The sequence below is a fragment of the Sphaeramia orbicularis genome, chromosome 17 (assembly GCF_902148855.1).
Source record: "Sphaeramia orbicularis chromosome 17, fSphaOr1.1, whole genome shotgun sequence".
In the NCBI taxonomy this organism is placed as follows: Eukaryota; Metazoa; Chordata; class Actinopteri; order Kurtiformes; family Apogonidae; genus Sphaeramia; species Sphaeramia orbicularis.
Genome location: NC_043973.1, coordinates 31,273,695 through 31,290,273, shown reverse-complemented (window position 1 = coordinate 31,290,273; position 16,579 = coordinate 31,273,695). Strand labels below are relative to the sequence as shown.

Here is a 16,579-nt window from a genome sequence, read left to right as displayed (position 1 = left end):
CTGCAACCATCGGTATTTGTCAAACTACATGGGTTTTATTGGTGAATCAATGTTGCAGAAGATGACATGTTCACTATAGAGCTACTGAACTTCCAAATGAGTCACATCTGAGAACAATGAAAAGCTGAGAAACTGCATTTTACCTGAATTATTTACATGTATTGATAGGTTTAGTGCTTCATTAAAGTGGGGTATACACTTAAAGATAATCGGGCTGTTTTTGTCCTGATTATCTCTTTTCATGACCAAGGAGGGCAAACACCAGATTATTTTATGTTTTATAAGATTATCCTATAAGATTATCTTGTGACTTGAGGTGTGTTAAGAGTGAATTTGTCCCAGTAATTGGCTCCGAAATAGGTTGGGGCCAAAGAAGCAGGTGTAAATAAAGTTTGGTGGACCTCAGAACTGAAGTCATGATATCATGGTGACCAGCTCGTGGAGCTATGGGAAGCCTGAGAATGTCTATTCAACGCCTCCGCCAAGTCGTACCACAACCAAAATGACATGTTGCGTGTTGTGTTTTCTGGTTGTTGCTATGTTTCTTCTTCGTTTTGGTTAGCTCACGTATGATCATGTGACATTTCTGGCGTAGGGGACTAGATTCTAGATCAGTGATGGGACAGAATGGTTAATGTGTGGGGTGTGCTGTGTTGAGATTATCGGAGCACACCACACACAGTACGATCAAAACTGTTCAATGCCTGATTTTTTACCTTAATTTGTGGGGTCTGTAACAGATAAAAAATCTCTTTAGATTTAGTAATCCTTATATGTGTACCCCGCTTTAGTCATTAAACATTTGAGATCAGTCAATGCTTTTGGTCACAAGTGGCTGTTCAGGTCTTTGAGGGTTAATGAAAGCAGCCAAGATAATCATTATTAATAATGAAGTTTTGTACAAACTAAACAAATCATTGAGTTAACCCTCATGTAAGTGTACGAGCATGTGGGTATGTCACATATTGAACCTTACTTAGCAGGTTGCAGCCTTCATTTATTTATTTATTTATTGTTAAACTTCTTGTATAAAGCAATAGGTTAAATAAAATCAGAAATGACTGGTATATTTAAAGTCTGTTATATGTTTGTAAAATGCTTGCAGAATTCAATACAACCTCAGATGGGTGGATCGAATGGAATGAGAATCAGTACTTGATCAACCAAGAACTAATGGTCAATGAAGAAGCTCGTCACTTCTGCCAGCAGAGGCACGGCGACTTGGTATCCATCGAAAGTGAAGCTGAAAATATCTTTTTATGGCAACAGGTGAGCTGTGATTCTACTTCACCACCTGTATTTAGAGATACAACTCTAAATGTATACCAGTCAAACCTTCCTGCATACATGTCACAGTGTTTGGTCACCCCCTGACACAAACAGTAACATCACACCTCCAAACAGATACTGATGTGTATGTCTTTTGGAGCTCAAATGAGCATCACTGGTCTCTGTGGTAGTACTGCCAGGCTGTTTGTCCAAGCTGTAAAATATCATGTCTAGAAAGAAAGAACTGGAATCAGCAGGTCAGACTTGTGGAAGAAAACTGGAATCGTTTCACCTCTACTTGTCCATATATTGTCAGAACAAACTGAAACTACAGTGTTTATTTCACCTGTTTGTGTCTGCAGATACAAAGCAGTTCTAAATCTTTCTGGTTAGGTGCGACTGTGGATGTTGATGCATCATTTGAGTGAGTATGAACAAAATACAAATGGAAAATAAAAATGATTTGCATGAAAACCATGTAAGTAGAATAATACATCTGTGTTCCATATAGATGGATGGATGGTTCTCAAGCCCTTTTTCAAAGGTGGGATGAAGGTCAGCCTGCTTTGAAGAATTTTGATGAGAACTGTGGTGTCATGACAACTTCTATGGGTGAGTGAACTTCAGTGATTCTCCTTTACTGGTTTACATGCACATCACATATTTAACAGTATATTACTCCTCATTAGGTCTAAGAAATTCATACTAGGTTTTTTTGTAAGTGTTGGTTTTATTAATTTTTTTCTGGGACTGGTTTGCAGGGTTCTGGCATGCCTTCAGTTGTGGGTTAGAGTTCGGGTCCATTTGCAAACGCCGTGGTTTGGTGCATGCCAACACCACTGCAGCACCCACAGTTCCCCCTGAAGGTGGCTGCCCATCCCCGTGGAAAAAATTTAAATCAAAGGTGAGAGGTCATTTCGAATGAACATGTGTTTTGAGATGTAATTAATTTGATAGGACACAATTAGTTTTCAACAGTCTTTTATAATGGACCCCTTAGGACAGGAGTGTCAAACAAATGGCCCCTGGACCAAAACCGGCCCACCAAAGGGTCCAATCTGACCCGTGGGATGAATTTGTGAAATGCAAAATTTCTACTTAAGATATTAAAAATCAAATGTGTCAAACTCATTTTTAATCAATCATTTTTCATTTTCAAGTGGTTCAGACAAGTAAAATAATAGCACAACAACCTATAAATAATGATACCTTTAAATTTGTCTTCTTTTTTTGTTTTAGTGTGAAAAAGTAAAATTGCATGATGAAAATGTTTACATTTACAAACTATCCTTTCACAAAAACAACCATGAACAACCTGAAATGTCTAAAGAAAAATAAGTACAATTTTAACAACATTCTGTCTGTTACTAAATGTTTTGTGTCTTCGTAGAGCCACTGAGATCTGTATGTTGTAATGCACATGTGTAAATGAGAAGCTATGGAGAAATATGAGAATATAGGTAAATATATGATATATGAGAAATATTCTTCAAACTTGCGCATTGACCTGTGGGTATCCACAGGTTCTAGATGTGGTAGTTTTTATGCTGTTGTGTATTCATGCATGCTGTACCACATTTGTCCAGCAGTCACCGCCAAAGTGTTCTGGCCATAGCATTGTGATTGTAAGACTATTGTATTCCAAAGTTACTAATGTATCTCAAAATATTGGTCCTATCAACTTGTAGTTTTTGCTAGTATCTTCCTTGACCAAAAATACACAAGTATGCCAAACTGCAGCAATCAGCTCTTTCCGGATATAACATAGATTGCATTTTTACGTTTTTGCACTAAAACAAAGAGAGAAATTTGTAGTTACATTTAGTTGTTATTATACTGTATTATGCTGTTTACTGGTCTGGCCCACTTGAGATCATACTGGGCTGCATGTGGCCCCTGAACTAAAATGAGTTTGACACCCCTGTCTTGGGGAATCATATTTATTCCATGGCCTTCATAAAATTATAGTTGTAGTCAGATGTAAATCCCACTGTTGTCTCTCACCTCCAGTGTTACAACATCATTGACAATGAGGCATCTACATGGGACCAAGCACGTAAACAATGCAAACGGATGAACGGAAAATTGGTTTCTATACCCTCAAGACATGTGGAAGGTTTGTTTCACAACTTGTATGGTGTTTTCACACCAAGAGTCATGCAAGTAGACACTATGAAATATATGTCACATTAAAATTACACTGAGAACGCGTCACACAAGCACACAATATTCACGTACAATATAGTTATGGATGTGTACTGTACAGGTACAAACATGGGAATAGAATCAGAATGAAGTGACAATGACCTGGTGCTTACTATTTTACAAATACAAATCCATTGTTTATTTATAATACAGATGTATTTTGTGCAAGAACAATCAGTCAATATGCTATGTCAATTTTGTGTGACATTTGATGTATGTGCTACATTCTTAATGTCTTCTATTGTTTCATATAACCATTCAGAAAAAAATCAGATGGCACTAGTAAATATACTGTATATTTTATGCCTTTTGTATGTATTTTCACTTGTCTACAAACCAACAAAACGATGGTCTGATTAGAGACTGAAAAGATTTCAAGTAGTATGTGGACAATGTTCATAAATCTAAAGCTAGCGCTACCAACAACATGTGTACTGAGTTTTGTGCACATTTCTGTGAACTTTTTTTAGTGTTTCTGATGAATCAAATAATGGCAAAACCTACCACCAACTTCTGGACTGGTCTAAATAGTTTTGAAGGAGGTAAATATTACTGGACAGATGGGAGCAAGAGGTCTTACATAAACCCAGATTTAATGGTAAGTGAATACAGTTTAAATTCATTTCTGTGTTTGTGTGTCCATTCATACGTTCATTTTATTGAGTGGAAGATATTGCAGAAAGATCTACAAATGCTACTTGATGTATAAATGAGATTTATTCCCCATCTTGGATTGTGGATGAAGTAGATAATCTTTTTTTCAAGTGTTACATTACGTTCTTTTACCATGTTGGACTCTGTGCAGACTCAGAGACAAAGCACTATGGGGATGCAGGGAAATAAACAGGATTTAATGAGATATGAGGGAAAAGGGAGATGGGAACTGTGGAATGCTAGATAAGGGTGTTGAATTTTCTTGACACTGGCGTGGTTTTTGCTTGTACCGGTTTAACAGTGAAACAGTCTTTAGCTGAACAGCCGTGAAGGGTTGGATAATTAGATGAGAACAGTAGTTTAGTCTTACAATGGCGATGGTCTTGTAGAACAGTGACTGTAGACAGACGAACAGTGATTAATAATAACAATAATAATAATACATTGGTTTTATATAGCGCTTTTCTAAGTACTCAAAGACACTTTAAAATAAACAGCCAAGGGACAAACATACATCAAACGGGTAAACAAATACGGAATTAATACTAACTGGTAATCAAAGAACAAATACAGAGACAATTACGGATGAAAGAAAACACACAAGATAAAGTAGATGAGAGTGGATGAGGTGGAACAGGTAGTCAGTTTTTGAATGATGATCTGAAGAGGTGGGATTTGAGTTGGCTTTTGAATGAGGTGAGTATGTCGGAGTTCCGGATATGAATGGATAGGGAGTTCCAGAGGGTTGGGGCAGCGATGGCAAAAACCCTTTTACCCAGGGTACGGAACTTAGTCTTGGTGATGGGGGTGAGAAGGTTCGCATTTGCAGAGTGGAGGCGGTGAGTAGGGGAGTGGCGGTGCAGTAAATCAGTCAGGTAAGAGGGGGCGAGGTTGTGTAGGGCTTTGTAGGCGATGAGGAGGATCTTGAAGTTAATGCGCTGTTGAACGGGGAGCCAGTGAAGTTGACAGAGGATGGGTGTGATATGATCTCTGGAGCGGGAGTGGGTGAGTCACCGGGCGGCTGAATTCTGAACATACTGTAATTTTTGGAGGGCACTGGAAGGAAGGCCATAAAGAATGCTATTACAATAATCGAGTCTGGAAGTGATGAAGGCGTGGATGAGTGTTTTGGCAGCTGAGGGGGAGAGGGTGGGGCGGAGGCGCGCAATGTTGCGAAGATGGAAGAAGGATGTTTTGGTGACATGATTGATGTGTGATTTGAAGGAGAGGGTGGGGTCCATGATGATGCCGAGGTTTCTGGGCAGGGGGGGAGGGCGTGAGTGAGTGACCATCAATGGAGAGTGAGAAGTTCTGGGAGGAGGGGAGAAGAGATTTTGGTCCAAAAATGATGATTTCAGTTTTATTGCTGTTGAGTTTGAGGAAGTTGTTGGTCATCCAGGTTTTTATGTCGGTGAGGCAGTTGGTGATGGTGGAGAGAATGGCGGGGGTGATGGCTTTAATGGAGATGTACAGCTGGGTGTCATCAGCATAACAGTGAAAGAGGAGACCATGGTGACGGATGATAGGACCAAGCGGAAGTATGTACAAGATGAAGAGAATTACCCTTGGCGTGGTGGGCACAATGAGCAGTGAAGACGCAAACTGTGGTGCGTCTTCGTGGCTGGGCAGCCTGGACTGCTTCCTTCCAGCCACAGCTTGGAGTACTCACATTGAATCGAGCGAACGTAAACAATGGACTGTAGAACGATGATTGAGGGAAACATTCTCCACAGGTGTGTCCCTGGAGGTACCTACTGCACCAGCATCCAGTCAGAGAGAGATAACACAAAATAAAGAGTCAACACGCTGACTTTAGACACACAATGAAATTACAGATACTCGCCCCTTTTATACAGTACTTCTGTTATGGGAATATTTCACCTTTATTCCGGAACGACTTCTGTGTGAATGAAATGGTGGGATCTAGGGATGTAACGATATGAAAATTTCACATCACGGTTATTGTGACCAAAATTATCACGGTTATCATTATTATCGCGGTATTGTGCTCAAAATGTTCAAAAAGTACTAATACACACTGAAATAATTTAACCAAGTTGTATTTAATAAAAAAAAAAACCAAATAAAATAATTGGTACAATGTCCCTTCTGTTGCAGAAACATTCAATTAACCCTTAGTGGTCTGAGCCTATTTTGTCTGTTTTTCAGTACTTTTGATTTTATCTTTATATACTATATAAACAAATGTTTACTATACCCATGTTTGGGATCTGTTTTTTTATCACAACTTCATCTATATCATCTATTATTTTTTCACTTTAACCTACTATATCAAAATAAAAGGACAAAATGCAAAAAAAAAAAATAAAGTGATTTGAAAAATGTGTACAGTTTATTTCATAAATAACACCAAGACACTTAACGAACCTTTTCAAAGACTTTAAAGTGAATATTGGTTCTAAATATTAGGTATATAAAATTAAAATTGTAATAAATTAAAACTATACTCAAATATTTGGCATAAAAGCAGATCTTTACATACGCGTTTTTTCCCCTAAAAGTGCGGTAATCAAACACGGTTATCATGATAATTTGAATTTAAACGGTAATACTAACCGTCTGCAATTTTCCTGCGGTTTATCGTTATACCGGTAATCGTTACATCCCTAGTGGGATCATTTGGTCCCACCTCTGTAACACCTCTGGAGGTAGTACCAGAGTCGTGAAAAAAGTGGAGTTATGATCCCGGAACGCTGTGTAAAAGGAACACCTCTCGTTCCACAACCAAGGTGTGAAGTTTTGATGATGTATTGCACGTGTGACCCCTGTGCTGGGGGAATTTAAAAATGAGCTTGGGCCATGTTCAGTAAACAAACATATCAATGCGACAGAAAGGGGTCGAACTGGGGAGACGCCGAGATGTGCGAGCTGTTGTCACTTCGGGTGGAAGACTCTATCCATGCTAACGTGTGGAATGGTGAAAGACGGGGCAACTCTGGAGGGGTTAGCAAGACTGCAATGCTTGGGGTATTTCTGACGCGCAAGTTATACGTCACACTATACGTTGCGTCACCGCCCCTTTGATACCGGAATGCAGGTCCTCTGTGTAGAAGTCCAGCCTGTCTGACCTCTGTTACGCCTTTAGCTGGGCTGTGGAAATCGGTCAAAAGAGAAAAAAAGGTGGGATCACCATCTGGCCTTTTATCCAGGAGCTGTGTGTAAAAGTGGCTACTGTAAGCAGTAGAGGCCCATCTTCTACCAGTTGTAGAGGACAATACTCCAGTGATCAGCTTTCGTCAGGGCAGGTCTTTTAAACTTGACTAATCGCTGATCGGAGTCAGATGTGTGCCTCCAGACAGAACACACCTGTTGGGAGAAAGCGTAGGGGACATTCCTCCCAATGCCACCAGATGATGACATTAGGAGGTTTACAAGGAAAAGGGAATGGATGTATAGTGAGCCACTGTAACAGTGAAGACTGAAAAGCATGCAGCTGGATTTAAATGTGTTTTGTGTTAAGTTTACATGTGTTATCATCATTCCTAGTGTATTACAATATTTTTTTGTGCTATAAAAATATTTCCAACATAATTTGGGTAAAAACTTAAATACTACTACTACTACTACCACTACTACTACAACTACTTCTACTGCTACTACAACTACTACTACTACAACTACTACTACTATTACTAGTACTATTACTACAACTACTACTACTACAACTGCTACTACTATTACTACTACTACAATTACTATTACTACTACTACTACTATTACTAGTACTGTTATTACTACTACTATTACTAGTACTACTATTACTACAACTACTACTACTATTACTAGTATTACTGCTGCTGCTACTACTACAACTACTACTATTACTAATACTATTACTACTACTACTACAACTACTACTACTATTACTACTACTACAACTACTACTACTATTACTATTACTACTACTACTACTATTACTAGTATTACTACTACAACTACTATTACTACAACTACTACTATTACTAGTACTATTACAACTACTACTACAACCACTACTACTATTACTAGTACTACTACTACTACTACAACAACTACTACTACTTCTACTATTAATAGTACTGCTACTACTACTATTACTACCACAACTACTACTACTACTACTACTACTACTACTACAACTACTACTACTACTACTACTACTACTACTACTATTACTAGTACTATTGCAACTACTACTACAACCACTACTACTATTACTAGTGCTACTACTACAACTACTACTATTAGTAGTACTACTACTACTACTACAACAACTACTACTACTTCTACTACTACTATTAATAGTACTGCTACTACTACTATTACTACCACAACTACTACTACTACAACTACTACTACTACCTCTACTACTACTATTAATAGTACTACTACTACTACTGCTACTACTACTATTACTAGTACTATTACTACTACAACTACTACTACTACTACTACTGCTACTACTACTACTACTACTACTGCTACTACTACTACTACTACTACTACTGCTACTACTACTACTACTACTACTACTACTACTACTACTATTAATAGTACTACTACTGCTACTACTACTATTATTAGTACTATTACTACTACTACTACTACTACTACAACTACTACTATTACTACTACTATTACTATCACTGCAGCTATAATAATAATCATCATCATCATCATCATTATGATCATAATATAACAAGAAGAAAATTAAAAAGACATACATACTTACATACATTTTAGTGGGACAAGGAAGTCAAAATGATTAAAAAAAGACAATAAAAGTCATTGCAGAAGTGTTGTAAAGCAAAGAAGACAGACTCTTTTCACGTATGCTACATTAATTTTGTAATCTCATTTATTTTAACTCCACTATGTAACTAATACTTGAGTAGTGTTCATAACCATATGTCTGAATTTGTGTATTTTTCTGTTTCACACTGTAGAGGAAAATCAAACAGATTCCATTCGAGATGAGATGGTTTTACAACTATAGAAGAATGGTAAGAATCTCTTAAAATTCTGGATAATGCTCTGCTGACTTTTTCATGTCACAAACTTTCAAGTGTTAGACACCAAAAGATCATGATGAGGTTTTCAATTTATGAAAGAGTATTCTAAGAATGGAAGATATGAAAGTCATTCAATTGTCGAAACAGATTTTTACATTCATATTTCTACGGTTTGACTAACAGCTCATGCATTCATAATATAGTTGGAATGTTTCGATACAGATGTAAGACTCATTAGACATGGCATGGAACATTTTTCAATTCTGTGTAGCATTCCCTGTCATTTATCTGTTTGTTTTCCATTTCTACATTCTAGGGCACCTGGAGGCCATATGACATACAGGTATAAACTCTTAAAACTATTTTTTTCATCTCACAAACCAGTGACAGATAGCAGAGTTTTAGGTGTTAGAAGTCAGAAGTACTTGATCATGGGCAGCTCACAGGAGTTTGCTGTTTAAGTCAGGAGCTCGTCTCTTAAAATTTCACAATCTGTTCAAGATTCTTGTACAAAACATTAAGACTTCTGCACCTCTTTGGATAATTTCATAATTTTTATGTTCATGGTCTGTGTGCAGTTAGTTTATTAATACGATGCCATCAATTCCACTCTTGCACTGAATGCAGATGGTGAACTCTTCCTCAATTTTTTTTAGATTTAATTTGGATATTCAGTGAAATAAGTTGTGTTTTAATCTCATTCTCTCTTTGTTTTCCCTAGAATAAATGTGTTGCTTTAAGTAACAGTCCTAATGGCAGTGGGATATGGAAAGTAACGTCGTGCAATGACACAAATGGATTTATTTGTCATCGAAATGTTGGTGAGCCAATTATTAAACCTTTTCTTATGATCTTCAATAAATACTCCCACCACAGAAAGATCTGCACATTTTTATTATAATCGCCCATTTCTAATGAGTCTCTCATACCTGAACAGCATCACCTTAAAGCAAAGTATTTTCACTGTATAAGTGAAAAACTAATAGTGGTTTGGGTGAAACAGATTTTTGTATAACATTTACAGTGTAGATATTAAGAAATGATGGCATCAGACCCCAATTGTCTCATGGCCTTTGCTTTTTTATGTGCAACTCCTGCACCCAATAAACATAAAATGGTCCATAGAGTGTAAAAGAATGACTACAACGTCCTAGACTTGACAAAATCATATGTTTATATCAACACTGTTGCCCATAAAGTTTGGATGAAATATTTGCACGTCTTCTCATGAAATGATTGTGACAGTGTGTATTACCAATATTCTTGATGGATAAAGTGTCACTGGGACTGAGTATGTAATCATTTTACCAGGTCAAAGGTGATTACTGATATGTATCAATAGGAATTAAAAGGGGAATGTGTCTGGAAACAAAATTATTCCAAATTTATGGGAACAGTGTATATATTTTTGGGTTTTCCCAACACTATTTTCCATCAGCATTGTTTGCTGCATCCTCCACGTAGCACTGACCAAGATGCACGGCAGGTGTTTGACAAAATACAGTCAAACAAGCCAGTTTTTTTTTTTTTTTTTTATTCCAGATGATACCTCTGGCCTATATACTTATACAAGACAAGAACTGGCGTAAAACAACATAAGTTAAAGCCTGATGGTGTTACCTCCCACTTGCTTGGCATCTTTTGTAAACATTTTACACACAGTTTCCTAAATGTAGAATTTTTTTTCTGTGAAATATTTTCATGACAAAGCCTCCTAACAGTGATATCTGTGGCTGGAGGGTATGTTATTATGATAATTGAGGCCTTTTAGAAAAAGTGATGAGGTGGAAATATTAACTGAAATATACATTGTTATGATACGATGTAAATACCTTTGGGCCTGTAGGCAGATTATATCCTGTCATTACTTAGAATTACAATCAGGAAAATAAGAATAAGTACTGTGTTTCTTATCTATTGTTTCTCCATTAATAGACCCATCTTTGAAAGACATCCCTGATCCAACAAGTCCTACTGACTACATCAAAATATTTAATGACTCGGTAAAGGTCGTGACCCAAAAAATGAACTGGGATGCTGCCAAGAAGCACTGTCTACTTGACGGTGCCAAGCTGGCTAGTCTACGAAATGTGTGGACACAGGCCTATGCTGATCTGCAGGCTATGAATCTAAAGGCTCCACTGTGGATTGGACTGAACAAAGACGAGGTATGGACTGTATCATTTGGGTATCATTCATTCATTCATTCAAAATTCTGACTTAAAGTCAAACTAAAAAAAAAAAGGAAGAAAAATAATCTTGTAACAAAAATAATTTTTTTCACAATATATTTACTAATAAAAATGTTCCAGTTTTGCGCAAATGTAAAGTTCACAAGATCTTATTTTGTTCATATTGAATATAATTAATTAATTAATTAATCAATCAATCAATCAATCTAGTTAGTTAGTTAGTTAGTTATTTGCACATCACAAACAACAACAACAAAAAATGAACAATTTTCATGCAAGTGACACCATTGTGCAGCAGAGGATAGAAACCAAAAAAGGCTTATGTAAATACCTCCCCGGAAACAAACAATACACAGAAAAAAAAAAAAGAATGAAAATATGATATAACTGAAATAATAATCAAAAGTAAAAAAAAAAATACAGTTCCGAATCAAATGATATAAAGCTTTACATTTTTCATAAATTAGAGTCCTTTTTAGATGCTTTTTAAATAATGATAAAGATGTTGATTGAAATTCAGGACGCAGATTATTCCGAAGATGTGGTCCACGATATTTTAAACAATACTGACTGGCAGAAGTTCGGCAGTACAGAAGATAAAATTTGCTTGAGTATCATGTAGGATAATTGCGTATAACAGAAGACAACATAAAAAAGTTCTGGAAAACTTTAGGAAGGACATGAGTTAAAGGTGCAGGAGACTTTTGTGACCAGTTTTTCATCAAATCTGTAAAACTTCAGTCATAGCCTAGTCTTTCTGTGAATACTCACCTGAATCTCTTGCATTACGATGAACAGTTTCGAAGTGCCATCCACCATAAACAGACGATATGTTTACAAACAGAGTTGGCAGGTAACTCGGGCATCTTCGGAATTTTGTCCCGACATGCATTGTGGGAAGCAAAGGCTTGCGCCACTGCCTGACAGCAGCAGAGGCAGCATGACCATATGATATTATATGGATGAAAAAAACGACACGGAAACGGCTGGGGGAATATGCCTAGAGGGAAGGGAGCTCCTGCCGTTTCCACCTCGTGTCTGTTCCAGCTGCTGCTGCCAGACAGTGGAGCGAACCGGCATTTCCCACAATGCACGTCGTGACAAAATTCCGAAGATACCTGAATTACCTCCCAGCTCTGTTTGTAAACACATGGTTTGTTTCTGGTGGATGGCACTTCGAAATTGTTCACCGTAATGCAAGAGATTCAGGTGAGTATTCACAGAAAGACTTAGAGATTCATGATACTGAGGATATGACTGAGGTTTTACAGTTTTGATGAAAAATTGGTCACAAAAGTCTCCCACAGCTTTAAGTTTGCAATTAGTTTTTAACACAATACTGAAAACATTACATTTGTTTTTTTTCCAATAGAAGCACCAACTGAGTTTTCAGTTCAGTTTCATTTCAATTCAGTTTTTACCCTTCGGTCGAGGAGTATTGTAATCGTTTTGTCATCTGTCCGTCCGTCCATCTGTATATCTGTCTGTCTGTCCATTCAACGACATAATTTACTTTTGTGGTGCTGTTGTGGTCCTGTTGCTAACAGCTGTAAAACTTTGCAAAACAAAAAAATTTATTTTGGATTGATCAATCTTTGCTTTCAGAACAACGGCTACTTCCAATATACTGATGGCTGGCATTTGAATGATGTTAAATGGGATGTAGGAGAACCAAGCAGAGACAGACCGTGTGTGTTTGTGGATGTGAATGGACAATGGAAGACCGCTCACTGCAACGAAACCATGAACAGCCTTTGTCTGAAGTCCACAGGTGGGACCCATTTTACACTGAATTAAATCAATCCCAACCCCCAAATCCTTTAATAACAAAGTACCACACCAACTCCTGACTTTAAAGTCAATGTTATTTACTGTGCTTAAAATAGTAAATTACGTGTCCTGGCTGGTGTTGCTTGTGCACACTTTTGCAGAAATATAATACTTTAAGTTTTGTCTTCATTGCAAGGGAATTCAAATTTGAGAAGTTATTTGCTGTAACAGTGTAATCATTCTTTCTCTTATTCACAGATGAACCACCACCAGAGATCAAAGATTTCCCAGGCGTATGCCCTGATAACCAACAAGGGGGGGGCATTTACTGGCAACCATTTAAGGGTTACTGTTATAAATTCTTCACAGAGGAGACTGACTGGACCCATGCATCTGCTAGTTGCATCAGACATGGTAAGGTCTTTGTTTCAGGTAATATTCAAACATATTCACTGAGTGAACGGAGGGTTATAATCTAAGGGGGTCATATAATTTCACATCTGTTACATAAGATAAGATAAGATCAGCCACTGGTATGTTTTCCTGATATCAGCCACTTCCTCAGTTTTCTGGTGGTCCATGCCATGCAGGGTCGTGTCCTTCCATAATAGCCCCTCTGGCTCCTCCTCCCTGCTGGGCTTCTGTTACCTGAGGCATTCACTTAGCAGTTGGTCACTGGGGGCCATCCTTTTGATATATTCCTGGAGGTTTGTTGTTTCCTCGGACACAGTAGCTCTGATGCTCACTAGTCCTTGCCCCCCCTCGTTTGGCTTCGTGCACATCCTCAGGATGCTGGACTTAGGGTGAAACCCTCTGTGTGTGGTAAGGAGCGTCCTTGTCCTCATATCAGTGGCTCACATCTCTTCCAGTGTCCAGGATATTATACCTGTGGGGTATCTGATTACTGGCAGGGCACAGGTGCTAATGGCCGACTTATTCTTGCCAGTCAGTGGACTTTTCTGGACCTGCCGTAACCTCTGCAGGCGTTTGGCCGTAGCTGACCTCTGACCTGCGTCCTCATGATGTATGCATGTACGCATGTGTGTTCATACATGTGACTGCATATGTGTATATGTATGCATATATGTATGTATGGAGTAGTGTGTGTGTGTGTGTATTAATTATTATAAATTAATAACTTCTAAGGAGGAGATGGGAGACTTTACTTCTTCCAACTTTGTGCTGATTATGTAAAGAGACAGTTTTATTTTATTGTATTTCTATTTTCATTAATTTAATGATAACTTAATAGAAAATTCTGTTTTTTCTTATATATTTAAAATAAATTACTAATTTTCTCTGCATGTTCTATATTTATTGTAACCTACTAAAATGTTTGATGAGACCTCTACTAAAGACATATCTGGTTTTTTGTTTCTTTGTTTGTTTGTATAATGAAGATGCAAAACTACTCAGCATTGAAGATCCCTCTGAGCAAGAATTCATCTTCAACAGTATCAAAATGTTGGATGATTCTGCCCACACTGTTTGGATCGGACTGATAAGGAGTAAAAAAGGTACTGGTACATTCACAGAGTCTCCAACCATCGGGGCTTACAGCTACTGATTATCTTTGTTGTAGATTCATTTGTTGTCTAGTTTTTCAAGTTAATGCATTAGTTATTTGTCTTATAACATGATGACCTCAAATGTTGTGTTTTATCAATGACCCGAAGACATTCATATTTTTTTGTGATATTGTGATCTTGTCACTTTTTAAATGCACACATTAAAAACATTAATAAAAATATCTGGATGGAAATGTGAACAAGTATTCATCTACATTTTGTTGGAAACTATTTTTGTTATAGATCGGCATTTTGTGATAAAGAAAAACCTTTTAAATAATAATAATGATAACAACAATAATAAGGTTTTATTTTATTTTTTAATAAGTTTTTCTTCTTCCCACTCCTTTTCGAGTGTAGATGAATAATTTTTTTTTTTGAATTTTGAATTTGCATGTATTCTGTAATTGCTCGAAATAAACAAATGGATGAACAATTACAACCTCTTTGTGCAGCTAATTTCTCATAGGTTACATGTGTACTTAATACATACTGTATGAACAAAACATGTCTGAAGTGGAACATAAAATATATTATTTATTTATTTATTTTTACTATGAATTTGTCTTTAGGAGCGTGGTTATGGTCGGACGGTACAGTAATGGACTACACTAACTGGGGCGAAGGGCAACCCGGTGGAAACATCCATGCAGCGATTGTACTTTCAGATGGGAAATGGAGGAGCACCTCCAGCTGGTTTTATAGACCATACATCTGCAAAACACGCAAAGGTAAAGTTCAGACCCAGTTTGCACTGTATTGACTTTATTGAGATTTATTTAATAATCTGAAGTCTGATGTGCTTACTTTAATAATTAAGATAAATAGCCCTCAATCACATTTTCCTTCTCTCTGTCTCTAGTGTTAATACCAAAGCCATCGCCTTCAACCAGTAAGTTCCACCTCCTCCTTTTCTTTATGTGACTTAGGCTGCGTTCAGACAGCAGGTCTTAATGCACAATTCAGATTTTTTGGTGAAATCCGATTTTTTGTGTGTGCTCGTTTTGTATTACATATTGAATAAGTAAAGCTGTAAAGTAAATGTGACTTCTGTCAGTTTTGAGTATGAACTAAATGCGACTGAAATGACCCACCTGCGCAAAAGAGGTCCTGATGTAATATGTGACCATGCACGCACGCAATGTGTTTATGGAAGTAAATATATTTTTCCCGCAGCTCCTCCTCCTGGATCACAGAATTGTGACGCTTGTCGTATTTCAAAGGCGTAAAGGTTGGATAAATGCAACCTGGCCATTCAAACTGAAATCGCATTGCAAAATATCAGATACATATCAGATTCAGGACCCATATGACCCATATGATATGGGAAAAAACAATCAGATTTTGGCCTCATTTACCTGCAGTCTGAATGCAGCCTAAAAGACCCTGTTCCTTCATTTCAGCTGATGATTGTCGTTTCTTCTCTGTGCAGCACATGAGAATCCTGTTCTTCGCCGCAGTCATATAGCTCTGGCAGCTGTCATCGTTATTACTGGGATAGTGATGGGGATATTCATCGCCCTCTTCATCTTCAAGAAATCTGGTCATCGCTTACCGATCCCTGAGAAGTTAACCACATTTGACAACCCACTCTTTTCAAGCAACAAGCAGTCAGAGCCGAACGTGGCTGATACCAGTAAACTGGTAGACAATGCAGAGGAAGACAACCATCAGCCCATTATGATTATATGAATGAAAAGGGGAGAACAGAATCCAGTGGGGCACACCGAATGAATGAATGAATAAATGAATGAATGAATGAATTTATTTTTGGTTTTACATCAATCCTTGTAATCAGTACATTAATTGTAATAAACATAAAAACCAAAAAAGGAATAGGCTAGAAGCAAAAGCTCATTTTTTTGCCTATCCTTTTCAACTAATACACTGCTCACATCAATTTAAATGT

At 37.4% G+C, this 16,579-nt stretch overlaps 1 protein-coding gene across 1 annotated transcript in view; it reads left to right on the top strand.

The window, feature by feature from the left end:
* LOC115437379 (macrophage mannose receptor 1-like) overlaps positions 1 to 16,513 on the top strand; it is a 33,597-nt gene extending 17,084 nt beyond the window's left edge. Inside the window, exons 17-34 of the mRNA XM_030160607.1 lie at positions 1,106 to 1,269; positions 1,632 to 1,693; positions 1,781 to 1,881; positions 2,031 to 2,173; positions 3,280 to 3,385; positions 3,945 to 4,072; positions 5,028 to 5,133; positions 5,528 to 5,670; positions 9,075 to 9,131; positions 9,457 to 9,483; positions 9,862 to 9,961; positions 11,076 to 11,308; positions 12,938 to 13,103; positions 13,361 to 13,516; positions 14,503 to 14,619; positions 15,243 to 15,401; positions 15,533 to 15,562; positions 16,103 to 16,513. Coding sequence (XP_030016467.1) covers positions 1,106 to 1,269; positions 1,632 to 1,693; positions 1,781 to 1,881; positions 2,031 to 2,173; positions 3,280 to 3,385; positions 3,945 to 4,072; positions 5,028 to 5,133; positions 5,528 to 5,670; positions 9,075 to 9,131; positions 9,457 to 9,483; positions 9,862 to 9,961; positions 11,076 to 11,308; positions 12,938 to 13,103; positions 13,361 to 13,516; positions 14,503 to 14,619; positions 15,243 to 15,401; positions 15,533 to 15,562; positions 16,103 to 16,362 — 2,258 coding nt within the window. The 3' untranslated portion in view covers positions 16,363 to 16,513. The remainder of the gene's footprint in view (positions 1 to 1,105; positions 1,270 to 1,631; positions 1,694 to 1,780; positions 1,882 to 2,030; positions 2,174 to 3,279; positions 3,386 to 3,944; positions 4,073 to 5,027; positions 5,134 to 5,527; positions 5,671 to 9,074; positions 9,132 to 9,456; positions 9,484 to 9,861; positions 9,962 to 11,075; positions 11,309 to 12,937; positions 13,104 to 13,360; positions 13,517 to 14,502; positions 14,620 to 15,242; positions 15,402 to 15,532; positions 15,563 to 16,102) is intronic.
* The last annotated feature ends 66 nt before the right edge of the window (positions 16,514 to 16,579 follow it).